General features: G+C 34.1%; 11 protein-coding genes across 11 annotated transcripts; 4 read left to right on the top strand and 7 right to left on the bottom strand.

Annotated features, from left to right (window-relative positions):
- Nucleotides 1–77: 77 nt before the first annotated feature.
- DFA_02385 (uncharacterized protein) lies at nt 78–2,030 on the bottom strand (the record flags this gene model as incomplete). The annotated part of the gene is made up of 1 exon (XM_004366714.1): nt 78–2,030. One exon carries the CDS (start codon nt 2,028–2,030, stop codon nt 78–80), a length of 1,953 nt encoding a protein of 650 aa, XP_004366771.1.
- Nucleotides 2,031–2,176: 146 nt separating this feature from the next.
- Nucleotides 2,177–4,150, bottom strand: DFA_02384 (uncharacterized protein; the record flags this gene model as incomplete). Its single annotated transcript, XM_004366713.1, has 1 exon — nt 2,177–4,150. One exon carries the CDS (start codon nt 4,148–4,150, stop codon nt 2,177–2,179), a length of 1,974 nt encoding a protein of 657 aa, XP_004366770.1.
- A 61-nt stretch (nt 4,151–4,211) lies between these two features.
- DFA_02383 (uncharacterized protein) lies at nt 4,212–6,014 on the bottom strand (the record flags this gene model as incomplete). The annotated part of the gene is made up of 1 exon (XM_004366712.1): nt 4,212–6,014. One exon carries the CDS (start codon nt 6,012–6,014, stop codon nt 4,212–4,214), a length of 1,803 nt encoding a protein of 600 aa, XP_004366769.1.
- A 300-nt stretch (nt 6,015–6,314) lies between these two features.
- DFA_02382 (histone H3 domain-containing protein) lies at nt 6,315–6,725 on the bottom strand (the record flags this gene model as incomplete). Its single annotated transcript, XM_004366711.1, has 1 exon — nt 6,315–6,725. One exon carries the CDS (start codon nt 6,723–6,725, stop codon nt 6,315–6,317), a length of 411 nt encoding a protein of 136 aa, XP_004366768.1.
- A 1,280-nt stretch (nt 6,726–8,005) lies between these two features.
- DFA_02381 (uncharacterized protein) lies at nt 8,006–11,083 on the top strand (the record flags this gene model as incomplete). The annotated part of the gene is made up of 3 exons (XM_004366710.1): nt 8,006–8,098; nt 8,219–11,050; nt 11,072–11,083. The coding sequence occupies 3 exons, from the start codon at nt 8,006–8,008 to the stop codon at nt 11,081–11,083; spliced, it is 2,937 nt and encodes a 978-aa protein (XP_004366767.1).
- A 254-nt stretch (nt 11,084–11,337) lies between these two features.
- DFA_02380 (uncharacterized protein) lies at nt 11,338–11,814 on the bottom strand (the record flags this gene model as incomplete). The annotated part of the gene is made up of 2 exons (XM_004366709.1): nt 11,338–11,441; nt 11,616–11,814. The coding sequence occupies 2 exons, from the start codon at nt 11,812–11,814 to the stop codon at nt 11,338–11,340; spliced, it is 303 nt and encodes a 100-aa protein (XP_004366766.1).
- A 233-nt stretch (nt 11,815–12,047) lies between these two features.
- On the top strand, nt 12,048–18,708 carry DFA_02379 (uncharacterized protein; the record flags this gene model as incomplete). The annotated part of the gene is made up of 6 exons (XM_004366708.1): nt 12,048–14,791; nt 14,875–14,902; nt 15,922–16,001; nt 16,162–18,320; nt 18,375–18,443; nt 18,554–18,708. The coding sequence occupies 6 exons, from the start codon at nt 12,048–12,050 to the stop codon at nt 18,706–18,708; spliced, it is 5,235 nt and encodes a 1,744-aa protein (XP_004366765.1).
- Nucleotides 18,709–18,814: 106 nt separating this feature from the next.
- DFA_02378 (uncharacterized protein) lies at nt 18,815–20,441 on the bottom strand (the record flags this gene model as incomplete). The annotated part of the gene is made up of 2 exons (XM_004366707.1): nt 18,815–20,396; nt 20,425–20,441. The coding sequence occupies 2 exons, from the start codon at nt 20,439–20,441 to the stop codon at nt 18,815–18,817; spliced, it is 1,599 nt and encodes a 532-aa protein (XP_004366764.1).
- Nucleotides 20,442–20,819: 378 nt separating this feature from the next.
- DFA_02377 (uncharacterized protein) lies at nt 20,820–21,077 on the top strand (the record flags this gene model as incomplete). The annotated part of the gene is made up of 2 exons (XM_004366706.1): nt 20,820–20,876; nt 20,946–21,077. 2 exons carry the CDS (start codon nt 20,820–20,822, stop codon nt 21,075–21,077), a joined length of 189 nt encoding a protein of 62 aa, XP_004366763.1.
- Nucleotides 21,078–21,183: 106 nt separating this feature from the next.
- DFA_02376 (uncharacterized protein) lies at nt 21,184–21,666 on the top strand (the record flags this gene model as incomplete). The annotated part of the gene is made up of 1 exon (XM_004366705.1): nt 21,184–21,666. The coding sequence occupies one exon, from the start codon at nt 21,184–21,186 to the stop codon at nt 21,664–21,666; it is 483 nt and encodes a 160-aa protein (XP_004366762.1).
- Nucleotides 21,667–22,665: 999 nt separating this feature from the next.
- DFA_02375 (uncharacterized protein) lies at nt 22,666–26,898 on the bottom strand (the record flags this gene model as incomplete). Its single annotated transcript, XM_004366704.1, has 6 exons — nt 22,666–23,628; nt 23,703–23,836; nt 23,903–24,115; nt 24,204–26,174; nt 26,337–26,531; nt 26,790–26,898. 6 exons carry the CDS (start codon nt 26,896–26,898, stop codon nt 22,666–22,668), a joined length of 3,585 nt encoding a protein of 1,194 aa, XP_004366761.1.
- Between the last annotated feature and the right edge of the window lie 98 nt (nt 26,899–26,996).

The raw sequence follows: 26,996 nt of genomic DNA, 5'->3' as shown, positions 1-26,996 counted from the left end.
AAAAAAGAAATGAATCTTCAGGTGAAAAGAGTATTTGATTGTCGAGAAAAAATAAATAAACCGAACAGGCAATTTATTCATAGAATTGGTGGGTGTTGATAAGATAAATTCAATTCAAATGGAGATGAAGTAGAATCGATATTAAAATATAAATAAATTGGATCATATTGTTGGTGTTGTTGACTGTTGATTGTTGTTTTTTGTTGCCGAGTGATTATTCCACCTTGAAGTGTTTGTCTTTCCAGTACCAATACGCTGTTGTTATTATTATTGATGTCAGAGTCCAATCTTTGAATTGTAAATTCAAATTTTAACCCTAGAATTTTAATGATCCATATATTTAAATATGTAACATTGGTATGATTGATTACCTCATCCAATCTAAATGCAACCTTTCTGCCTGTTGTCGCTTTACAGAACCGACAAGTTAGGTGGGTAGTATTGACTGGTAACCATTGTTGTTGTTGTTGTGATTGGATGATTGTGTTGTCAATTTTTGAGCCAATTGAATATATTGGAATACCATCTTCAGAATAATTTGGTTCTAAAGGTATTAATAGATATTTGGTGATTGGTGGTACATTGATGGTAAAGTCATCATAGATATCTACGAGGTTGAGTGTTTCAAGATGAGGTGGATAGTTGTTGGTTGATGGGAAAACTAATAGTGGTTTATCGTTTCGATAAGGACTGGCCTCCCAAGTGAATTGTTTTAAATGTTGAGGTAGTGCAGGAAGGACAGATCCTTTGATTCTTTGTTTGAGTTTAATGAGTGATGGTAGTCTATTGGGATGAATTGTCTCGATACCTGTCCCCTTGATGGATAGGGAGGTAATTGTTGGTGGGAATACTCCCTTTCCAAGTATATTGACATTACCAGAATATTTATGAATTGTAAGTTGTTTGAGTGTTGATGGGATTAAATTGGTTGGAAACCTTTGAAAACAAAGGTCAATAACCAGTTTCTTGAGTAATGGTGATGACGACAGACTGCCTTTGTTCTCAATCAATAGAGATTGCTGTACTTTTAATCTCTCTAATAGTGGCATTGGGCATTGCGATGGGATTGTTATGCATGCAGGTCCAATGTCAAGGTTCTTGATTGATGGTGGTACTGTCATCATGATGTTAAAGTTCATGTCGACATGACGTTTAGCGTCATTTCCACTCAACTTGAATGTCTCTAGGTTGATTAGACCCGAAAGATCGATGAATGGTGGGGTTTCTGAATGACTGTCAAATTCTATATCGATATCTAGTGTCACGAGTGATGTCAATGAATAGAATGCATTTCTTGGTGGGATTCCAAGAGGTCCTAGTGTGAGTGATGTAAGACTACTTGGCAATAGATTGATCGTATCACTTGATATAAATTTACTCTTTACACTAAGCTCGGTCAGTGAATCGAATTTGTTCTTCAATACACTTAGATTGACGAATTCGTCAACATGTAGATGCAGAGACTTTAGCGATGAGTGTGGACCAATTTGCAATAGAAATGAACGTACATCTAGCCGTTGTAGATTAGGTAAGAACTGTGAGATGTAACCAAGATCTACCATTTCCTCTTCTTCTTTTTGATAATAGTAGGAGGAATATTCATCTTCATATTCATCTGGATCCTTTATTTCTCTTTGATCGTTGATGATTAGTGTCTCGATTGATGGTACCGTGTAGATACATGGAATAAATTGGTAATCTTTAACCAATACTATTGTACTGTTGGTAGTGTCTCTATTTTCGATGTCACTGTCTATTATGGTATGATGAGCAGATATACTATTATCTAATATATCTTTAAATGATAATAGGTTGAATCGATTGACTGTTGCAAAAATCTGTTTTGATATCTCTCTCTTTTCAATATTGATTAGCTCTCCTACACCTTTAAACTGTATCAATCTCTTTAAACTACTATTATTTAATAAATGTTTACAAGTTAAAAACAAACATACTATATCTACATTATCTTCAATATCTGTTATAATATATAATAGTAATAAATTAGATAAAGATAATAGAGTAGACATTCGTGAATGATATGAATGATAGCAAGATGAAGATCGAAATCTTTCCACCCTTTTTAAAAAGTTCTAGAAAAAAAAACAAACAGACAATTATTTTAATTTTGTAATTATTAAATTGGATGTACTTTTGTAATTGATTTGTTTGTTGTTTAGTTTAAAACATCAAAACTCCAATTAAATTTAAATGGATTGGAAGAGGATGTATCCAAATATAAATAAGTTGAATCATATTGTTTTTGTTGGTTGATTGATTTTCTTTGAGTGATTATTCCACCTTGAAGTGTATGTCTTTCCAAAACCAATACATTGTTGTTGTCTGGATCCAATCTTTGAATTGAAAATTCAAATGGAATATCTCTATGCCATTTAGATAACGATAAATATCTAACATTGGTATGATTGATTACTTCATCTAATCTAAAACCAAGCTTTTTTTTATCATTTGTTTTTTCACCCAAATGACAAGTTAGATGTGTAGTATTGATTGGTAACCATTGTTGTTGTTGTGATTGTTGGGACATTAGAGATCTGTCAATCTTTGAACCTAGTGAAAAGAATGGAATTCCATCTGGAGCAAGGAAAGGTTTCAATTGCAGTGACAGATATTTTGTGATTGGTGGTACATTGATGGTAAAGTCACCACATATATCCATTAGGTTGAGTGTTTCAAGTAGAGGTGGATAACTATTATTGTTGTTGTTGTTATTATTATTGTTGTTGGTGGATGATGGGAAAACCAAAAGTGGTTTATTATTTTTGAATTGATTGCATGATTTCCAAATGATTTCTTTTAAATGTTGTGGTAGTGGTGGAAGGACTGGATCATTGATAAGTTGCTTGAGTTTGATGAGTGATTTTGGAAGTCTATTTCGATTGACTGTCTCGATACAGGTACCCTTCATAGATAGATAGGTGAGTGACGGTGGGAATACAACTTGGTCAAGTATATTGGCATCACTTGAAAATTTATCGATTGAAAGATGTTCAAGAGAGGATGGGATGAGATTGGCTGGCATCTTATCAAAACAAGAGTCTATAACTAGTTTTTTTAGCAATGGTGATGACGACAGACGGATTTTTTTTTCAAGCAATAGGCATTGTGGTACTTTTAATCTCTCTAATAGTGGCATGGTACATTGTGGATGAATTTTGATGCATGTGAGTCTGGTGTTGAGGTTCTTGATTGAAGGTGGGACAGTCATCTTGATGGTGTAGTCAACGCAAATGTGTTGCTCGTAATCATTTCCATCCAACTTGAAAGACTCTAGGTTGTGTAGACCCTTTAGATCGATGAATGGTTGTTTTTCAGTCTGACAGTCAAAATCTAGATCGATATCAAGTGTCAGGAGTGATGTCAATGAATAGAATGCTTTTTTTGGAGGAACTCCCAGACGTCCCAATGTGAGCGATGTAAGACTACTTGGGAGTAGATGGATCTTGTCACTTCTAATAAATCTACTCTTTATACAAAGCTCGGTCAGTGATGCAAATTTGTTCTCTAATACACTAAGATGGACCAATTCGTCGACATGTAAATCAAGTGACTTGATAGATTCGTGTTTTCCAATATCCAAATCGTAAGAACGAACAAAGAGTCGTTGCAGATTAGGCAAGAGTGAGATGGAGGTAAGATCTACAGTTTCCTCTTCTTCTTCTTCTTCATCCATGTCATAATTATAGGGAAATCGATCTTCCTCTGGATCCTTTTCTTCACTTTGGTCATTGATGAATAGTGTCTCGATTGATGGTATAGAGTATATTGACGGAATAAAATCATAATCTTTGATCATTGTTGTTGTAATGTTACTTGTGTCATTATTAATGATTGTTGGGTCGATGAGACAGTCTATTAAAAGTTGTTGTTGATTGATACTATTCATCAATATATCTTTAAATGATAATAGTTTGAATTGATTGATTGTTGATGGTATAAACCTTTGTGATATCTCTCTCTTTTCAATATCGATTAGTTCCTCAATCCCTTTGAATCTAACGCATCTCTTTAAACTACTATTTTGGTATAACTTTTTACAAGTTAACATAAAACATATGATATCTACATTGTCTTGAATCTCTCTTATGATTTGTAATAATACTAGATTAGATAGAGATAATATAGACATAGGTATTCTTTTGTGTGAATGAAAGAAAAAAAAATGAATGAACTTGCAATTATTTGTTTTTTTATTGTTCAACCTTTGGAGTTGAAGAAGATGAAGAAGTAAAATCCCAATTAAAATGAAATGAAATAGAAGATCTGCCCATAAAATAGAATTTAATACTATCATATTGTTGTTGAGTGATGATTCCACCGGTCAATGACTGTCTTTCCAATACCAATACATTGTTATTGTCAGAGTCTAGTCTTTGAATTGAAAATTGTAATGTTGTGTGATTGTCAAAAATGAGAGATAAATATCTAACATTGGTGTGATTGACTATTTCATCTAATCTAAATGTCAAAGGCTCATAGGCATGGTTCTTGAGGTAACAAGATAGATGGGTAGTATTGGGTGGTAGCCATTGTTGTTTTGGTTGGTTGGTGATGGTTTCCAATGTTGTGATCATCGAACTGATTGAATAACTCGAAAAAATATCTGAGGTGGTGTTGGTGATAGGATTCAATGGAATCGATAGATATTTGATGGATGGTGATGAAATGTCAATCTTAAAGTCACCAATGATATCCAAGAGGTTGAGTTTTTCCAATTGATGATCAATTGGAAGTGAGGAATAGACTGATTCAGTCATCACCTGGTTGAGTTTGACCAGTGATTCAGGTAAATGTTGAATAGATTCACAGTAATCTCCCTTGATAGTTAGATGAGTGAGTGATGGTGGGAATACAACTTGTCCGAGTATATCTTCTTCAGAGGATTTATCGATGACAAGTTTTTGGACACTTGGTGGGATTAGATTGGCTGGCATGATTACATGGCAATTGGTAATAACTAGATCCTTTAGCAATGGTGATGACGCCATACTGAATCCACCTTCAATCAAAAGGCTTTGTGATACATTTAATTTCTCCAACAGCAGTAGTTTACATTTAGATGGGATTTGTTCACAACTGACCAAGAGGTCAAGAACCTTGATGGAAGGTGGCAGAGTAATCTCGATCGATTGATTAAAACAATCACCTTTTATCTTGAATGTTTCGAGTTTGTGTAGAGGAGAGAGATTGATCTCTGATTGCATCACAGCACCTTCGAACATATCCAACATGAGTTTAATCTCTAGATACACGAGCGATGTCAATGCGATGAAGGTGTCTCTTGGAGGTATTACGATCTGTCCCAAAGTGAGTGATGTCAGACTACTTGGAAATAGACCCATACTTGACACATAGTAACAAGAGATTGACAACTCTGTAAGTGATTCGAATTTTTCTAGTGCCAAGTCAGCCAAAGCGAATGCGGTGTCCGTGTCTAGTTTGAGATACTTGAGTGATGGACAGTGACCTAGCTCCAAGCCACCCGCACTAACTGATAGTCGTTGGAGACGTGGTAAGAACTTTTGGATAGAGGAAAGATTGATAACCTGACTTTGCTCGTCGTCAATGAATAGTGTCTCGATTGATGGTATCTTGTAGGCAGACTCTATTGCTGTTGGTACATCTAAATAATGCACCAAAGCTGTTGTAATGTTACGACTGCTTTTATCATCTTTGTTTAAATAGAAGCCAAGTTTGTATTCTTTTTGATCGAGTTCAGGAAATATCGCTTGTTGATCAGATATACTATTCTTCAAGATATCTTTAAAAGATAACAGTTTGAATAGACTAAATGTTGCTATAAACTGTTGTGATACCTCTCCTTTTTCTGTATTGATAACTTCTCCTACTCCTTTAAACTGAATCGATCTCTTTAAACTACTATTATTATACAACTTTTTACAAGTTAACAACAAACATATTATATCTACATTATCTTCAATCTCTGTTATGATTTGTGATAGTAATAGATTAGATAAATCGTACATAGACATATTGAATGATATAGTAATAAATAAATAATAAAGATCTTGGTTTGAGGGGGAATCGATGAACTACCAAAGGTCCATTGATTCTTTTTTTTTTTTAATTTTATTTATTATATGTGTAAAGAGTTTAGAGTTTATGATTATTATTTAAATATGTATTATAGTGAATAGGTGTCACACATCTTTATAATTAAATGACTGATGTGAGTGAGTGAGTGCGCGAGGGAGTGAGAAAAAGGTGATTAAAGTACATGGAACAGAGCGTGAGAGTTGAGTTGGAGTAGAACTGGATATCTATCTAGACCTTTAAGTTCTTTCACCACGAATTCTTCTAGCAAGACTGATATCTTTTGTCATGATGGTTACACGTTTAGCATGGATGGCACACAAGTTGGTATCTTCAAAGAGACCGACCAAATAGGACTCTGAAGCTTCTTGGAGGGCTTGAATGGCAGCCGATTGGAAACGAAGGTCAGACTTGAACTCTTGAGCAATCTCTCTAACAAGACGTTGGAATGGTAGCTTTTTGATGAGCAACTCACTGCTCTTTTGGTAACGACGAATCTCTCTCAATGCGACAGTACCGGGACGATAACGATGAGTCTTTTTGATACCTGGTGCACCACCCATATTGGTCAATGCAGACTTTGATGAAAGATGTTTACGTGGTACCTTGGCACCAGTTGATTTTCTTGCTGTATGTTTTGTACGCGCCATTATTATTATTTATTATTTATTATAAAGTTGATTGATAATTATTTGTTTGTTTGGTTGATAACAAAATGATTTATAAAAAATGAAGAGTTGAAAGTTGACTATTTATCATTTTTGAAATGTGACAATAAACCCAGATTGAGGGAATGGATGATGACGGATGTGTTAATATATTTTTCCGAGGAATATATTTGTTGAGTTGTTTTGGTTTTTTTGGATCTCAACTACCCATCCAATCACCTTGTATGGGGTATACTAAACCAAACTTGATATAATTATATTTATAGAATGTTTAGAGAAAACTATTGTTGTTAGTGTGTTTATGTGTGTGAAAAGAGTGAATAGAAGCGGGAACCTATGAAATCCCTTCCATTTGCTTGTTCCATCTCGTGTACAACTTACACAAATTCCTAGTATAGACAAGAGAATCATTTCTCTTGTCCTGAAAAGGAAACTTGATTTCCTTATATATCCAATGCACACGACGATCAATGGAAATGGCACGTGCAAACCACTCGTATACTTTGAATCTAGCTTGGGAAACTAATAAAACCCATATTACCACTCGTTGGGTAGCCCAAATTTTCGAGCTCTTCTACATTTATGTCTATGAATTGAAGGGGGTATAATGAGGTATTGGTGTACTGTTTGAGAGATCACCACCGATCAGTGTTTTGTCACAAAAAAAACAAACAATTAAATTTAATTTTTGTTTTTTTCATGTTTCCTTTTTCGGACTTGAACATTTCTTGATTGATTCTCTTTACTTTTAGTTTAGATCGAATAGGTAGGGATGCAGTATCAGATAGGGGGTATTATCTCCATCTAATCTAATCAATTTCATATTTCATATTTGCATACCGTCAAAGAAATGTTTAGATTATTTTTTATATTTATCTTTTTTTTTTATCTCTTTGTATGACATACAAAATAAATAAATAGTTGTTGTGTGAATGATCGTAGGTCATTTTTATTATTTTTATTTCATACTCTCATCAACTAGTAAAAACAAATATATATATAATATAATAATAATAATTTTTAACTTTTATCTATCTAGACATACACCACACAAAACTTTATAAAGTTTTATAGTCCGATCATCAAAACCATCAAAAAAAAAAAAAAAAAGATATTTTTATTCTTTGCGTCTCGCTGCGCACAACCACTTATAAAAACTTATTTATAAAAAAATAAATAAATAGTAAACTCTCTCTTCTCTATCTCTTTTCATTTATCTTTTTTTTAATCTTACATATAATAATATAATCATCATCGTCATCATGGCAAGAACTAGATGTGGAGGATGTTGTAGGCGTAGATACAATAGAATCGTTCAAATTAAACCTAAAACAATACCAAATACTCAACTAAAAGTATGTGTAGAAAGAGATAGATAGAAAGATTGATAAAAGAAAGAAAGATAATGAATGATCAAAGAACTAACAATTTTTTTTTTTTTTTTGGATTTTTTTTTTTTTTTTTTTAAAATTTAGGGATGTGATGATAGCAAGTGCAATCAATCAAACAAAGAACATCACGATAGAGTCATTAAAAGTGTATTATGTAATTTAGTGTTATTCAGAAAGATTATATCAGTGTCTAGAGAGAAAGATGTAGAGATATACAAGATTAATCAACTACCAAACTCAATCGAATGGTATCTCAGTTGTGGGCACATCAATCTATTAAAAGAAAGAATTGAAAGAGAAGAAAAAGAATTACATCAATTCATTATCAATCAACAACAACAAGAACAACAAGAACAACAAATAACTGATAATAATGATATTGATATTGATAATAATAATAATAATAATACTTCATCCTCTTCTTCTACATTATCTTTACCATTAAATTCATTTATAATTAAAAAAGATTATTTACTTGAACATCATTTACGATGGAGTTATGATGCAACCGAAGAAATATGTTCATTTGGTGGTCATGATGAAAGACACTTGAAATTATTCCTTTACTTGTTTGAAAAGAAACCTGAATGGTTTAATCATTCATCGTGTGCAAAGATGGCAGCAAGTAGAGGTAATTTGGAGATGTTCAAGGTATTGGTTGGTAATACTTTTCCTGTCAAGATGACCTTTGACATGGATGAATGTATTCAAGCTGCCCTACAAGGATCGTGTTATGACATGGCATTGTATTTATTGCAAAAGAATAGTTACAAGTTTAAAACGGTCAATCAGTTCCAAGCCACCATTGACCATCGTACCCGTGCCAGTTTCTCGAGAATCGCTCGTCTCTTTGTCGATATTTGCAACAAGAGCCGTGGTAGTGTAATGAGCAAGCTCTATTCCAACTTTTTCAGTGCCCTCTTGCAAGCACAAGATATCGAGTTGGTGAAATACGCAAGCGGTCACTACGAGTTTAATGCAACACAATTTTCAAACTGGATCCATGGCTACCTCGTCTCTGGTGCACCAAAAGGAATGAATCTCGACCACCAAATCGACTTTATCAAACAAGTGTTGAAGCTTATCATCAAGCCAGAGAGATACGAGCAACTGATCAACTTGGCCAACCAATCCATCGACAAGTTTGTCATTGACGAGGAATTGGATTGTGTATTAAAAAAGGTTAAACCATCGCCATCACCACCACTCAACAAATCAGACGATGATGAAATCGCATCAATGGACGATGAAATGGAACAAGAGGACGGTGGACATTACTTGAATAGTCTTACACAACTATCAACCAAGCAATCTCGTTGGTTTATGTTTATGTATAATATGTATTACAATCGTGAAGCTGCAAGCGAAGGAAACAAAGAGTCGGATCTACCTCACATATTCAAAGTACGTGTGAGGGAGGATAAAAAGGTCGAGTTTGTTCAAATGGTATTCAAACAGTTTGGTTGGCCGACTATCATGAACTATGGTACATTGGAGTATGTCAAGTTGGCACATTCGTTGGGTTTGGTTACCAACGACCACGTTTACGAACCGTACGGTGAACGTGATGCAGACGAGTCAATGGCCATCTTGCAGTACCTCTACGACAACAACATTAAACAATTTGGTCATCAGACACTACAGGCATGTGAAAAGGACAATGACAACATTTTTACCTTCCTCTTTCAAAACGACCCAGAATTGTTTGGTGAGAATTCCAATCATTCAGTTCTCGAGTATATCACTCGTTACAGTCACTACCATCTAATCCACATGCTCACCATCCCACCTCCCCAACAACCTGAACAACCACCAGAACAACAACCAGAACAACAACAACAACTCATTAAAAGTCGTCGTCCAGGACATTATTATATTAAAGATGGCAGGGGTATAAAGTCACATGCTCTAGATGTGATGATCAAACTGTCAAGTGTATGTTACTATTATGACGCTAGTATTGGAGAGGAGAGTTTCTTGTTGATGCAACAGTTTTACAATGACTGTGAAGCCAGTGACACTAATAGTCGTTACGCGTCAGTCTACCAAGACCAGTTGCAAATCGCCACCCGTGAGAACCAACTCCACATTGTCGACTGGCTACTCAACAAATGCACCAAGTTCCGTCCAGTCGCCTACACACTGTCCTGTATTCTATCAAAGTCGTACAAAGAGTCATTCAAACCACTCTACCGATTAATTAAACAATTTATTATTAATCAACAACCAAAGTCAATCTATACATCTATGGATATTGACGATGACAACAGTGGAAAGAAGAAAAAGAGATCCAATCCATTACAATTTAATGCATCTACATGGATTGATATTGCAACCAAAGGTGACATTAAATTATTTGATCGATTTATGGCTAAACACAAACCATTGGATAGTTTTGGTGCACTCATCATTACGGCCACCGTCAACAACCATCTACCATTTATTCAACACCTCTACAACCAGTACCCACAATTGGTCAAGATCAGTCCACAGAATATGTTGTCGGCCGTTGCCAACAATTCGCCAACCATTCTCAAATACTTTTTGGATTTGGCACACCAAGAGGCTACTGTACAAGCCAAACATGGGTTCTTTCCAGTTGAACAAACCAAAGAAACATGTATGTCGGTAGTCCTTCAAAAGTGCATTTCGAGTGGTAGTTTGTCTTGTTTTAAAATGATTTTGGATCTAGAGTATTTTGATGCACCCAAGGCTCTTACCCCAGCACTATTGACACACCTCGCGCCCAAAGCAGCTAAAAGTTTGCCAATTGCCAATTATCTGGTTTGTCATGGTCACATTACTGCCTGTAAACAAGTCTCTCCTTCTCTTCCTTGCCTCAAACAATTATTGGATAAGAAAAGAAAAGATGCAACGGCCGAAAAAAAGAAATCAAAGGAACCATCTAAAAAAAAAGTAAAAAATAATTAATTAAAGTTAAATTATTAAATAATTAAATAAATAAATATTATATCTATTTATAACTATTATTCATTTAATTATTTAAATTATAATTAAATAATTAAATGAATAATAAAACAATAGTTTTATAGTTACTCTTTTTTAAAATGAACGATTGACCAATCAATCGTGGAGAGGTCAGATGACACCAAAGAAACGAATAACTGGGTGTAGTCGACAACTGTAATGATCGCAGATATTCGTTTCTTTAGTGTCATCACCTGATAAAGATTTGATGGTATCTATTTCTTTTGTTTGCATTCTATCCAGCAGTTGAGTGGGATGACAATCTTGATGGTATTTCTTTCTTGTAGGGCTCTGTAGGGAGAGGAGAACACTACAGCATCTATACTAAATTGGAAATGAAGAGATCTGTTGATGAATAGAGAATAAATAATGAAAAAATACATACCCCGCCGACTACAAGATTGTTGGGTTCTTGTAGATGCTTTTCATTGTCCTCCTATTCAATTTAATCAAGAGTTCTAAGATCTTGTGTGACATACTTTTTCCTTAATACCATCGATATCTTGATCATGATTATCATATTCATTGTCATTGTTGACTTGCTGTTGATGTTGTTCAAAATGATTGTTGTTATTGTTGACCTGTAATCGTTTATTCCTTCTTTTCTGTGCTGTTCTTTTTAAGCAACGATGTATCTTGATATCGAAGAACTCGAATCCGCAACCTTGACAGGACTTCTTCCTCTTTGACATTGAGAGTATAATTGTTTGTCTTTTTTTAATTATATGTTATGTATTAAAGTGATTTTGTTTGTGCCCCTCCCCATCAACAAAATATGTTTAAAAAAAAAAAAAACAAGTAATTTAATTTCATAAAGGTAAATAATATTAATATAATCAATAAAAATAGATAATAAATGGGAATAATTATAAATAACGCTCAAATCATCCCGTTCAATTGTACGTAGACTCGCTGCACCTGCATCATGCGTGATCATCTGATCAAAGAAAAACAAAGATATTCACTCTCTTTTTATTTATTACTTATTCAACAGATAAAAGGATGTGATGATGAAAGGTGTAATCAATCAAAGAAAGAACAACATGATAGAGTCATTAAAAGTGTATTATGTAATTTGGTATTATTTAGAAGGATTATATCTGTATCTTCTATCCCAACAACAATAAAAACATACAAGATCGATCAATTACCAAACAAGATTGGTTGGTATCTCAGAGGTGGTCATATCAATCTATTAAAAGAAAGAATTGAAAGAGAAGAACTAGAATTGTTACAATTCAATAATAATAATAATATTAATAATTATAATAATAATACTTTATCCTCTTCATCTTCTACTTTATCTTCTTATTTAAATTCATTTACGATTAAAAAAGATTATTTATTTGAACATCATTTAAGATGGAATTATGATGTAACTATAGATATATGTTCATTTGGTGGTGAAGATGAAAGACACTTGGAATTATTTAAATATTTGTTTGAAAAGAAACTTGAATGGTTTAATCATCCAGATTGTTTCAAGATGGCAGCAAGTAAAGGCAACATAGAGATATTTAAAATATTGGTTGATAATACAGTCCCAATTAAAATACAATATGACATGAATGAATGTATTCGAGTTGCAATTCAAGGAATGCATCCAGACATGGCAAGGTATTTATTGGAAATGAATCATTTCAAATTCAATCGGAGGACTCAACCATTCAGTTTAAAAGGTGGTCTATTTAAACACAGTCAATCAGATTTAATCAAACTTGCAAGATTATTCGTAGATATAGTCGACAAAAACAAAGAATCTATCGAAATGTACGAGGTATTTAAATTGTATTTCTACAATCTACTCTTACCAACAAGAGATATAGATACGGTTAAATATGGAAGTCACCAATATACATTCGATTCTTTTATTTTTGAAGGGTTGTATCCAGATTACCTTCGTACTGGGTTACCCCAAGACATCGACCCCGACCACCACATTGACTTTATCAAACAAGTGGTGAAACTTTTCATCGAGCCAGAGGAATATGAACGATTGGTTGGTACGACAAACAAGCTTATTGAAATGTTTGTCATTGACGAGGAATTGGATTGTGTGGAAGACAAGGAGTATAATCCCAACAACCACACCAACAAGGAGGAGGAGGAGGAAGAGGTAGAGGAAGAGGAAGAGGAAAATGACAACATCAACTACTATTATTTCGATAGTCTTGCTCAACTATCAACCAAACAATCTCGTTGGACAATGTTTATGATTGGTATGTGTTTAAAAGGAGAATTGCATCAAGAAGCACCTGTTCAACTTTGGTCAGAAATACCTCTGATTCTCAAAGTACGTGTAAAAGAGGACCGACAAACAGAGTTTATGGAATTTTTATGTAAATTGTTTGGGTGGGAATTCATAATGAACAATGGTCGATTGGAGTATGTAAAACTGGCACATTCATTGGGGTTGATCAAACCAGATAAAGTATTTTATCCAAATCAAAGAGACAGCAATCAAACATTGGCCATCATGCAGTATCTACACGATAATGGAATCAACCCATTTGCAATAGAAACTGTGAATCAATGTGGCAAGAATGATGACAAGGTGATCATGTTCCTACATCAACATTATCCTCAACTGCTACGACAAGATGATGTTCTCAAATATATCAAGAAATATGGTCATTATTATCTTACAAGTATACTTGTTGTGCCTACTGCTGCTGATGTACCGCAACCGCGACTACTACGTAGACGACAACAACGAGATATCATCAAGGATAGCAGGGGTATCGATGCAACCTCACTCGATGCAATGATCAAGCTTTGCGGATCCTCTTTGTATTACTATTACGATGATCGTGTTGGCCAAGAGGGGTTTCAACTCTTGCAACAGTATTACAACGACGATAGTACTGCAACTACAACTATTGAAGCAACATATCAAGAACAATTAGAGATTTCAACAGAAAACAATCAAATTGATATTGTCGAATGGTTACTATTCAAACAACAAACAAAAAAGGTTTTAAAACCAACCTTTCAAACTCTAGTATCTATTCTCACCAAATCATACGATCGACAATACAAACAACTATACAAATTAATTAAAATGTATTATAGAGAGAATATCAAAAAAGGACAATTATTACAATTCAACTCTACAACTTGGAATGCAATTGGATCAAGAGGTGACATTAAAATGTTTGATCGATTCATGACCAAACATAAACAATTGGATTATGGATATGGATCAGTCATTAATGAAGCCATCATTCATAATCAACTAGCATTTATTCAACACCTCTACACTCAATACCCACAATTGATGAAAATCAATGTCAATTGTATCAACAATGCTATTACCAACGATCGTCCAAAGATATTGAAATACTTTTTAGATTTGGCTCACCAAGAAAAGAGTTTACCCAAATTTGGGTTCTACCCTCGTGACCAAAATTCAGAAAAATGTATTTTAGCAGCACTTGACAATTGTGTATCACATGCCAACTTGTCTTGTTTCAAAATGATATATGATCAAGATTATTTTGACTTTTCCATTCTCTCAACAATCACTCAAAATGCATTACACGGCACATATCAAAATCTACCAATTGCCAATTATCTTGTCCATCATGGTGATATTGATAATACCAACGCCGATCAACTCTCTTTGAATATTCCATTTTTAAAAGAATTATTGGAAAAGAACACAGCGAGGTAGGTTTAGGAATATATAATGGATATATTGGATGGAGTATTTATTATATGTGATATAACCTTTATATATTAAAATTATATAGTTCTATTAATATTCAAATTATATTGATTGTTTATTTGTATTATATTATATATATATATATATGCATATATTAAGTTTACATCATGGGGTGAGAAAATAACAATCCTTAAAACAGATTGGGTGTAAACCATAAAATGGCGGCAAATCAATAACCACAAAATAAAATAAATGGCGGCAAATCAAATAAAATGAATATGTAAATATAAATTAATAATAATGTTTTTTTATTTATTTATTAATAGATTGATAGATATGATGATTGATAGATATGATTGATAGATATGATTGATTGATTGCACTGTAGTGTGATTGATTAATTAATTGATTGATTGTATTGCCTGTATCTGTTTGAAATCTAATAGTATTTTCTTTTAATATTATTTTTTAAATTTAAAAATGTTTTTATTTAAAATTCGAGTAGTTGAAACTTTACAAAATCCTTTTTACTTTACTATCAATCATATCTATCAATCATATCTATCAATCAGTTGTTTTCTTTAAGAACATGTGCATGTGTGAATTGATCCCCAAATTGATTGGTTATCAATGCGTTCTTATTGTTCCCTCATTTTATCACACGCACACCTTCATATACCACATTTCTCAAGCACTAATAGCTTAAGCACTTTTGTATACGGATCAACAACAACAACAACATGAAAAAGGAGGGAAGAACATGTTTGCATTGATTGATAACACTGAAACCAAAGGTGAACAAGTAGTGGTGAGGGTCGAATAGTGTGGTGATCACTTTTCAATGTTCACCATACAATGGTGGTTACACAAATAAATAATAATTAGAGGGTTGATGGGTGGTCATGGTTCAATCTCTATGAAATATTATCCTATTTTGGATTCCCACTCTTTATCATACCAATGATGATGGTCGACTTAGAGTGTTTGATGATTTATTTCCAATGAATTAAATTTTTTAAAGTATTTTTTTTTAGAGCCAAGTTGGCAGCTAATATGCTGTGAGTCAAATCTTTTATAAGTTGTTATATTGATAAATAAATAAATATTTATATAAATATATATATTTATTTAGGTAGACAGTAGGAGTAGTAGTAGTACAACTAAATGTCAAGGATTGTTAAAAACAATGCTAGAATCATCCCATTCAAAAGTGTAAGTAGTAGACAATTAATGATGATGGTGATATGTTAACATTTATTTTATTGAAAATAACACAGATTAAAGGATGTGATGATAGCAGGTGTAATCAAACAAATAAAGAACAACATGATAGAGTCATTAAAAGTGTATTATGTAATTTGGTAATATTTAGAAATATTATATCAGTATTGAGAAAGAATGATGGTGTAGAGAAATATTACAAGATTAATCAATTACCAAACAAGATTGGCTGGTATCTTTGTTACGGTCATATCAATCTATTAAAAGAAAGAATTGAAAGAGAAGAAAAAGAATTACATCAATTTAAAAATATTAATAATAATAATAATAATAATACTACTTTATCCTCTTCATCTTCTACTTTATCTTCTCAATTAAATTCATTTACGATTAAAAAAGATTATTTATTTGAACTTCATTTAAAATGGAATTATGAAGTAACTGAAGAAATATGTTCATATGATGGTCAAGATGAACAACACTTGGTGTTATTTAAATATTTGTTTGAAAAGAAACCTGAATGGTTTAATCATTCTGGATGTTTCAAGATGGCAGCAAGTAAAGGTAATATAGATATGTTTAAAATATTGGTTGATAATTCTGTCCCAATTAAAATACAATATGACATGAATGAATGTATTCAAGTTGCAATTGAAGGACTGCATCCAGACATGGCAAGGTATTTATTGGAAATGAATCATTTCAAATTCAAAGTAACCACAACATTCAATAAAAAGTATGGTCTATTTAAACACAGTCAATCAGATTTAATCAAACTTGCAAGATTATTCGTAGATATAGCCAACAATAACAAAGAATCTATCGAAATGCACGAGTTTTTTAAAGAGTATTTCTACAATCTACTCTTGCCAACAAGAGATATAGAGTCGGTTAATTATGGACATGACCACTATCATTTCGATGCTTTTGTTTTTAAAGGATTGTATCCAGATTTCCTTCTTACTGGTTTACCTCAAGGCATTGACCCAGATCACCATCTAGAATTTATCAAACAAGTATTAAAACTAAACACCGATCCAGATAAATATGAGCGATTGGTTGGTATGACAAACAATCTAATTGAAATGTTTGTCATTGACGAGGAATTGGATAGTTCTAGTTTGGTTCTGGAGGAGGAGGAGGAAGAGGAAGAGAAAGAGGAGGAAGAGGAGGAAAATGACAACATCAACTATTATTTCAATAGTCTTACGCAACTATCAACCAAACAATCACGTTGGACAATGTTTATGTTTGGTATGTGTTTAAAAGGAGAACTACCTCAAGAAGCACCTGCTCAATTTTGGTCAGAAATACCTCTTATTCTCAAAGTACGTGTAAAAGAGGACCGACAAACAGAATTTATGAAATTGTTACGTAAATTGTTTGGATGGGGATTTATCATGAACAATGGTCGATTGGAGCATGTAAAGTTGGCACACTCTCTGGGTTTGGTCAGTCCCAAAAGTACATTTAAACCAAAACATAAAGATATTAATCAAACATTGGGAATCATGCAATATCTACACAATAATGGAATCAGCCCATTTACCGTAGAAACTGTAAAACATTGTGGCAAGAGTGATGACAAGGTGATCATGTTCCTACATCAACATTATCCTCAACTTGTCCAACAAGATGACGTTCTCAACTATATCAAGAAATATGGTCATTATTATCTTACAAGTATACTCGTCGTTCCTGATGTGGTGCCACCACTTGGAAAACGAGGTCGTCGGCAAAAACGCTTTGACATCAAGGATAGCAGGGGTATCAATGCAACCTCGCTCGATGCAATGATGAAGCTTTGTGGATACTGCTTGTTTTATAATTACGATGATCGTGTTGGTCAAGAGGGGTTTCAACTCTTGCAACAGTATTATAATAATAGTACGAGACCTTCACCTCTTAGAGGAACAATTCAAGAACAGTTGGTGATTTCAACAAACAACAATCAAATTGAAATTGTTGAATTTTTACTATTCATACAAACAAAATGCAAACCAAACATTGACACTCTAATCTCCATCCTCACCACATCATATGATAGACAATACAAACAACTTTACAAATTGATTAAACGTTATTATCGAGAGAATATCAAAGGACAATTATTACAATTCAACCAGTCAACTTGGAATGCAATTGGATCAAGAGGTGACATTAAAATGTTTGATCGATTCATGGCCAAACATAAACCTTTGGAGGATTATGGATATGGATCAGTCATTAATGAAGCCATTATTCATAATCAACTAGCATTTATTCAACACCTCTACACTCAATACCCACAATTTAAAATCGATGGCTATTGTATCAACAATGCTATATTTTACGATAGTCTTAAGATATTGAAATACTTTTTAGATTTGGCTCAACAAGAAAAGAGTCTAACCAAATTTCAGTTCGACCCACAATATTTGAATCAAGACACTGGTATTATTGGAACGGCATTGAACATTTGTATAAGATTTCATAAGTTGTCTGGTTTCAAAATGATATGGATGATTATTATCCCTTGATTCGCTCAATAATCTGTAAAAAAGAACAAATTCAATACGTATTACAATATCAAAATCTACCAATTGCCAATTATCTTGTCTATCATGGCTATATTGTTGATGATAAAAACACTGAACTTCTCTCTAAAAATATTCCATTTTTAGAGGAATTTTTTCAAAGTTCTCAAAAATCACTATAATAATTCTACATGATGATGATACTCAAGAAATTAAAAAATTATAATAAAATGAATATATTTAATGAATGAATGAATGAACAAATTGAGAATAGCACTACTTTATTAGTTAATCAACTTGACCAATTTTATTACTCCAACATAATTTTTGATGATATTTAAAACATTGTAAATGTAAATAGATTGGATTGGTATCAATGTCGATGGTTTCTATGATACCACCATTCAAAGTTCTATTATCTACAACCAATACATTCCTATTATGATCATCCAATCTTCTAATAGATATATGATTTTGGAGAGGAAGGTTTTCATATGACAATGTTAGTTCTTGAACATTGGTTTTGTTGATGATTTCATCCAATCGAATTCTAGTGTCTGCCAATGAAACCATTATCTCTAATTTTTTGATGCTTGGTGGCAGTGATCCAAATCTTAATTGATCAAATATTGTTCCAATTGGCATCGAACAAAGGTTCAAAGATAGCGTTGAAATGGTGGTTGGTACAACTATTTTGTCATAGCGCCCAAACACTCTGGAATAATCGAGTGTTTCAAGAGATGTTGGATAAAGCACTGGAAGAACTAGAAAGTAGGAAGGGAGTTGTCTTTCACAACCGAGTGAAAAGTGAACCAAATTAGGAGGCAGTAAAGAGATAATTCCACAAATATTACCTAAATAGGTAACATCCAAACTTGTAATGTTTGTTGATGACGATAATGACCAACCCAAATTTATATTTGTGAATACGATCTTTAGTGTTTTGACACTGTTTGGAATAAGATCAGAGGTAATAGAACGACTACAGGCCGATAGACATAAAGTGTCCAAACAACAAGACGTGACTTTGAAATCGGTTAGGGTCTCCAAAGAGACAGTCAAGTGTTTGAGTGTTGATGGAAATAGGTTGGTCGATTGTTTGGAAATGAGTCGAGGTGGGAGCGAGAGACGAGTGAGCGACGTCCGAGACAGATGAATGTGTATATCACCAAGAGATTGATTATTGACACAGTCTTTAAGGATAAAAGATTCTAGACACACTTGTTTTGATAGATCTAGTGTCCGTGAGCTATCTCTTGCTGACAGTAGGTGTAGATCCACATGTACTAGACTTGTCAACCGATCAAAGAGGTGACTGTCAAAGTTTGAGTGTGACATACTTAGATTGGTCAAGTTGGGTGGCAGAGGGCATGCGCCGCCTTCGAATATCTGACCAGATATAGATAGAGTGGTGAGATTGGTAAAGTGTGGTTGGGCCAAGTTGATTATCGATGGTGAAGACCTAAAGTAGAGTGTCTCTAGACCAATTGGAAATGTTAAATCGTCAAATTTGGCGACACGTATATAGATATCTAGAGTCTTGATATTGCTCGGTACAACCAATTTACGTTGCAATAATGGATTTCGTTTTGATTGATAGACATAGAGCGTATCTGTCGATTCTGGGATTTCCTTCACTTCACAATTATAGTTATATGCAGTAGTTGTAATCTGTCGATCACCTAGTTGTAACAAGTAATCTAAAAACCATGTATATTTTCCTTTGTAAGCCAAAAAAGGGTCTCTTATGATGAGTGTATTAGACACTGAATTCTTTGTGATATCAACAAATGATTGTAAATTGAACTGATAAAAGAGTGTATGGTTAAAGTTTATCTTGTACTCCATATGTTTAAACTTTAAGGCGCGTCTAATATAATGATAAAACATCTTCTTACATGTCATCAGCAGACATATCAAATCTACATTATCAATCTCTTTGATTATCTGTAGAATGATTATACTTTGCAATCTCTCTATCATCTATTTAAATTATCTATCTATCTATCTATCTATCTATCTATCTATCTATCTATCTATCTATCTATCTATCTATCTATCTATCTATCTATCTATCTATCTTTTTGTGATTCTTTTCTATTCTGATCTATTCTATCATAATAATGAGCATTATTATTTGTATTTGAGTTGTAGAAAATTTGTGTATGATTTAAATTTAATAAAAATATATATATATATTTTTTTATTTATAGTTTCTAGACATTTTTTATCTTTTGTAAGAGCCTACTCTAAGCTAGCTTATAAGAGTTAAGTGTACAACAAACGATACAAAATGTTACGAACCAGTGTAATCACTAAAAACAATGCTAGAAATATCCCATTCCCAAATGTAAATACAAGCATTCTATTGAGTCTAACAAAACTACTTTCATTCTCTAATATTATAAACAGATAAAAGGATGTCAGAGGTGGTCATATCAATCAATTAAAAGAAAGAATTGAAAGAGAAGAAAAAGAATTACATCAATTTATTAATAATAATAATAATTCATCCTCTTCATCTTCTCATTTAAATTCATTATTTATTTGAACATCATTTAAAATGGGATTATGAAACAACCGAAGATATATGTTCATTTAATGGTCAAGATAAACAACACATGGAATTATTTAAATATCATTCTGGATGTTTCAAAATGGCAGCAAGTAAAGGCAACATAGAGATGTTTAAAATATTGGCTGATCATACAATTCCTATCAAACCAATATATGATACATATGAATGTATTACAGCTGCAATTCAAGGAATGCATCCAGACATGGCAGTGTATTTATTGGAAATGAATAATTACAAATTCAATGTCAACAGGTATCACAGATACAAATCAATCATACCATTCTCGATAAATGGTAGTTTATCTAAACACAGCCAATCCGATTTAATCAAACTTGCAAGATTATTCGTTGATATTGTCAACAATAACAAGAATGATGGAATCACCATGGACAAACTTTTTAAAAATTATTTCATTAATCTCCTCATGTCATCTCAAGATATAGAGTCGATCAAATACGCTAATGGACACTTTACTCGATTGAAGATGTATTATCAGTATTATGATGAAGAAGCGAATCATTTCGGTCGACTTGCTCAACTATCAACCAAACAATCACGTTGACTTTTGTTTAAGTTTAGTATGTATTCGCTATTACCCCCGGTCGATCGTGACATACTTGACAGGCGCTCAACGACGATATCTCCAAAATACGAGATAATATTCTCAAAGCACGTGTCAAAGGAAAAGAAGAGTTTACTGAAATGTTTGGATGGGGACCCATCATGAGTGAAGGTAGATTACATTAGAGTATGTAAAGGTGGCACATTCATTGGGTTTGGTCGACCCCGATGCGACATTTCATCCAAAACATAAAGATATCAACCAAACAAGGCAATCATGACATTTCTACACGACAATGGATTCAACCCATTTACCCGTCGCACCGTGATAAATTGTGGTAGGTATCTCGACAAGGTGAGTTTAATAGATGGAATATTATCTTGGTTCAAAATGATATTGGATCTAGATTATTTTGATTCATCAATCCTCCAATCGAAAGGATTTATGCTAATGGTAATAAAAGAAAAATCACAATATCTCAATCTACCAATTATCAGCTATCTTGTTCATCATGATCATATTCTTGTTAACTACAACAACAAGAATTACATTCAACTCTCACATCATTTTCCATTTTTAACGGAATTGCAAAGAAAAAAAGTAAATAAATACTTTATAAAATTCAAGAAACTTAATTTATCATTCTACACTACACTTTGATCACTTTGATTTTGATAAAAATCTTCTTCTTGATAAAATAATTGGTATGGTTGATGATTTCATCGAGTCAAGTTCAATCTATTTTAAACACTATTAATATTATCTGTCCTGTCAATCATAGTATTAAAGATGACAATAAAATTTATTGACTTATATGATTTGAACTTTTATTTTGAATTGAGGAAAGAAAAAAAAACAGACAAAGTAAAAAAAAAGACAAAGAACAGAAAAAAAAGAGGAAAATCAGTAAATTGAGATCAACATTATATTTTCTATCTAATAACTTACAGCTGAGGGGGGGACTTTCATATTTATGCAGGAAGGCCCTGTTAAGGTTAACTAGGTCGTGTCTACCCTCCCAATATGCACGATATCGGCAGGTAAAGGACGATAAATCCATGGCCTGTAATCTGCGGTTTGGTGTAAGATTCCCAATAAGAGAATATTCTTTGCAGCGCTCGTGTCTCTGTTGAAGAAATGATCACAAACTGGACAATATAGCCATTGCCATTTAGTTTTAAATGGCATTTCTGTCGCATTTGGGTTCATTGACTTCCAGAGATCTTTGATCTGACTATCACAAAGAGACTTACCAAAACCATAATCGTGGGTCGAAACAGAGTTGCTTGTAGACTTGTTCCCATCCTTTTGACTATTGCTTTGATCTTGGTCCTTACAACGATCATTAGTAGTTGATGACGATTTTGACCTCTTTTTCTTATTTTTGCTAGCATCCCTTTTTTGTTTTTCAAAATTAAACTTGATGATAGCGTTGATAAGTTGGTCCTTTTTGCTGTTGGTAGCACCACCCTTACTATCCTTGTGAGAACCTCTTTTGTTTTTCCCTTTGGTTGGCTCTTCTTGTTGATTGTATTTGATAGAGTTTAGATTGCAAAACTCTATCAACTCCTTGACAGTCTTTTTGCTTAAAGAGAAAAGGGATTCCAATAGCATAGTTGGAGAAGGTGAAGTATTTTCAAGTGATATGAATACTTTTAGAGTTTCATTCATATCATCTGCCAATTGAGACACTTTCAGAGTTGAATCATTCTCTTTGTCCGCCAATTGAGCCTTGGAGCATTGACAATTGTAATCAGTCAATTTGCAACCATCACATAACTTGGAATCCTTTCCTTGCCAACGAACACCATTGTCTGAAAACGTGGAGGATATGGGTGCACCAACAACATGGGTCTTTTCAAAAGATTCTGGCAACACATTTTTAACCTTTTGGTGTTTAGCTTTTTCTAGGAACTTGTTGTTGTTGGTAGAATGAATTTTGGAGGCACATGCATTATGAATCTTGGAAAAAAAAATATTAATGAATGGCCATTTCGAGGGTTGATCTAAAAATTCAATTATTAAAACACACATACTTTGGAGGTATTAAATTCATTGACAAGACGTGCCTTGTAACCCATATTCAAAAACAGTCTGAGTAGTGTCTTTGATGTACAACCAGTTCTACCACCACCTCGGGATCCACGGAAAAAATCAGACCCTCCAATATCTATAAAAAGAAAGAAGATTAATAACAAATAATAATAAATGGTTTGAAGAAATAAAAAAAACATACAAATCACTATTCTATTTTTCGGGATTGTTGTTGGTGGTACAAAGCTCTTTGCATAGGCATATTGGGCGCGCTTCTTGTCAATGTTCCTGTTCTTGTCCATGGTCTGAAACGTATAGGACGTCACTACATGGGAATAAAGACGACATTGATCCCTATGGGTAATTCTTTCATACTCTATTCGTCTCAATACAGATTCTACATTGAATAAAGTATCTAGGAATTAAAAAAAAAGTTAGTTTATAAATATTAATATTATAATATATAGGTGGTATAGACAATGAATATTTAAAATAACACTTACCAAAGGTATTATAGGTTGGCAATCCACTTTCAAATTTGGACAGGACCGGGTTCTTTTTGTAGTTTTGTTGTCTTGCCAGAAGACGGTCAGTGCCCATGAGGTTGTAATAAGATGCCACTGAAACCACTCGAGCACGATTCATAGAGTCTACAATCGTGCATTTTGACCTTCCAGGATCAATTCCGATATAAAGATAATTGCCACGGTTGTTTTCCCTCATAACTTTCCATTTGCTTCGGCGCCTTCTACACATTCCAGAGTGATAAAAATCTCTCTTTGCTCTTATATGTTTCTCTTCATCTTTGTAAACGCACTTTTCATTTTTTACAAAAGGTTTAGAGTAGGAGGAGTAGGAGAATGAGTGTGAGGGGAGTGAGGTATAGGTCAAGGATGAGGTATCGGTGGAAGAGGGTGGGGTATCGGATGAGGACGGGGTGGTTGAGGTATCGGTCAAGGATGAGGTATCGGTGGAAGAGGGTGGAGTTGAGGTATCGGATGAGGATGAAGTGGGTGGGGCATCGGTCAAGGATGGGGAAGAGGGGAGTGAGATATCGGTCAAGGGTGAGGAAGAGGTGGGCAAGTAGGAGGACGGAGATGGGGACGAGGTGGAAGCGAGACACCTTTGCACGGCTTTTTTGAGGGTTTCCAACGTCATGAAGAACCAATAGTCTGTCAAAGGGATTTTTTTTTCTCTCGCATAGGCCAGTATATCTTTTTTCGATTTTGATTCCTCTAGATCAAACTGTTCAATTTTTTGTTCTGACCATATTTGAAACCCAAGGACCGATTTCAACAAAACACATTCAACTTGAAGACGATCTTCTTTGATATTCTCTACGTCGATTTTGCGGGATGTGGCCTCTTCAACTAGATGTTCCAACGTCCATTGTTTAAGTGAAGGAAAATCTTTTGTTTTGTTACTTAGATTTGGGCGTTTGGTGGTCTTTTGATTGGAGGACGAAGAGGAGGATGATGAAGATGAGGTGGATGATAAGGACGACGAGGAAGACGAGGCAGATGATGAGGATGACGTGGATGATAAGGACGTGGAGGAGGACGAGGAGGACGGGGGCAAGGCAGACGAGGAAGACGAGGCAGATGATGAAGATGACGTGGATGATAAGGACGTGGAGGAGAAGGAGGACGAGGCAGACGAGGGGGAATTCGATTTAAATGTTTGAACTGGGTCAAATTGAGATACCTTTGGAGCCATTTTGTAGATATCATGAGCAATCAAAATATAGGCTGCTGTTATGTGCAACGCAAACATGACTGATGGATGCGGAGCGATAGCAATGAGCCTTTTAGGAACTATCCTACTTACATCCACCTCTTTGTCCTCGGTTGTGCCTTTGGCTTTATCTAAAATGGTGTGATAAGATTCTTGACTATAGTCAACCATTTCGTAATCCAAAGGATTGGCATTAAAAGCCTCTTTGGCTGCCTTGCAAGGGAATTGTCCACAAACAATAATGAGCTTGGCCGTTGTCATTGAAAAATGGTTCATTAATTCCTTCACCATGATTTCATGTTTGATTTCATTTTCAAATCCGCCAGTAGACGAGTCGTGGACAAAGGGATATGCATCACGAATTCTAAATTGCATCGAGGGATCGGATGTAGTTTTAATAAGATTGAATAGGTTCCGCATGGAGGGTGCAATTCCTGACCTGTTACTGTTGAGTGCTATCGAGGTGGTGTTGAGAGCCTCGTGTAGAAAAATCTCCACATGGGGTGATTCAGGTTGGTCAAATTTGACGAGTCGATGATTGATTTCGGCAATTAATGGTACTGGTGGAGGGAATAGATCATCCTTTGAATCAAAGGGTGGCATTTTTTCAAATGCATTCCTTTTTAGTTGAATATCAACCGAGTACAGATCCATCAGGTCACCACATAAATCCAATCTTTTTTCATGTTCCGATAGAATAGGAATGGTCGCATCACATTGTTCGCACACCATAGGCAAATCTTTAAGTGAGTGGGATGACAAACAATTGGCACAGATAATATCTCTATCCTTGACTTTGGGAATGTTTGGTTTCAACCCAACTTGTTTTGCCACAAAACAAGCATAGTGGGGATGGTTGTATGAATATGAATGGTTCTTTTCCATTTCTTCTACTTGTTTACATTTCCATGATTCATCATCATCATCGTCGTCGTCATCGGAATCATCCATGGGTGTGCCATCTTGACCGTTTTTTTGAGAGACCAAACTTTGCTCTGGAAAAGATTCTTCTAATTTTTGTCTCTTTTTCAAATGGTATGGCAAGAGACGGCTATTCATGGATATTTGCACATCAGAAACTACTTTTTCATTTGCACCTATATAAAGATTAAAATTAAATATTAGTAAAATGAATGGGTCGTAAAAGATAATAATGCTTTAAAACAATGACATTTACTTTTTGTTTGGAACCAGATATGGCTGGGAACGTTGGTTGTCACCATCATCGCCCTTTGATTGATTAGGACCGACATTTTTTGGTTATAAATGTAACCAATATTGTCTCTTTCGTAATCATTAAAGTTGGGGTGAATTGTTTTTGTTGACCCGTTGAAATCGAATGGGTTGTCTTTTACATACGGTGATTGCAAATAATCGCAGAGGACTGATTTTCCAACAAATCCAATCGTATAGTAACGAAAAAGAAACGATTTTTTTGTTGAAGCAAGAGACTTTGGCATCCATTTCCTTGGCTCATTTCTCTTCACCTTTGGGCTGTCATTGAATAGTTTCTTGAGAGTTCCTTTCAGTGTTGGCAATGAACAACAGTACCAATCATATTC

This window comes from Cavenderia fasciculata, assembly GCF_000203815.1.
Source record: "Cavenderia fasciculata unplaced genomic scaffold Scf_Dfasci-G-b-143d02.r1-5, whole genome shotgun sequence".
Taxonomy (NCBI): Eukaryota; Evosea; class Eumycetozoa; order Acytosteliales; family Cavenderiaceae; genus Cavenderia; species Cavenderia fasciculata.
The sequence above is the reverse complement of the archived record's forward strand: the minus strand, read 5'-3'. Positions and strand labels throughout refer to the sequence as shown.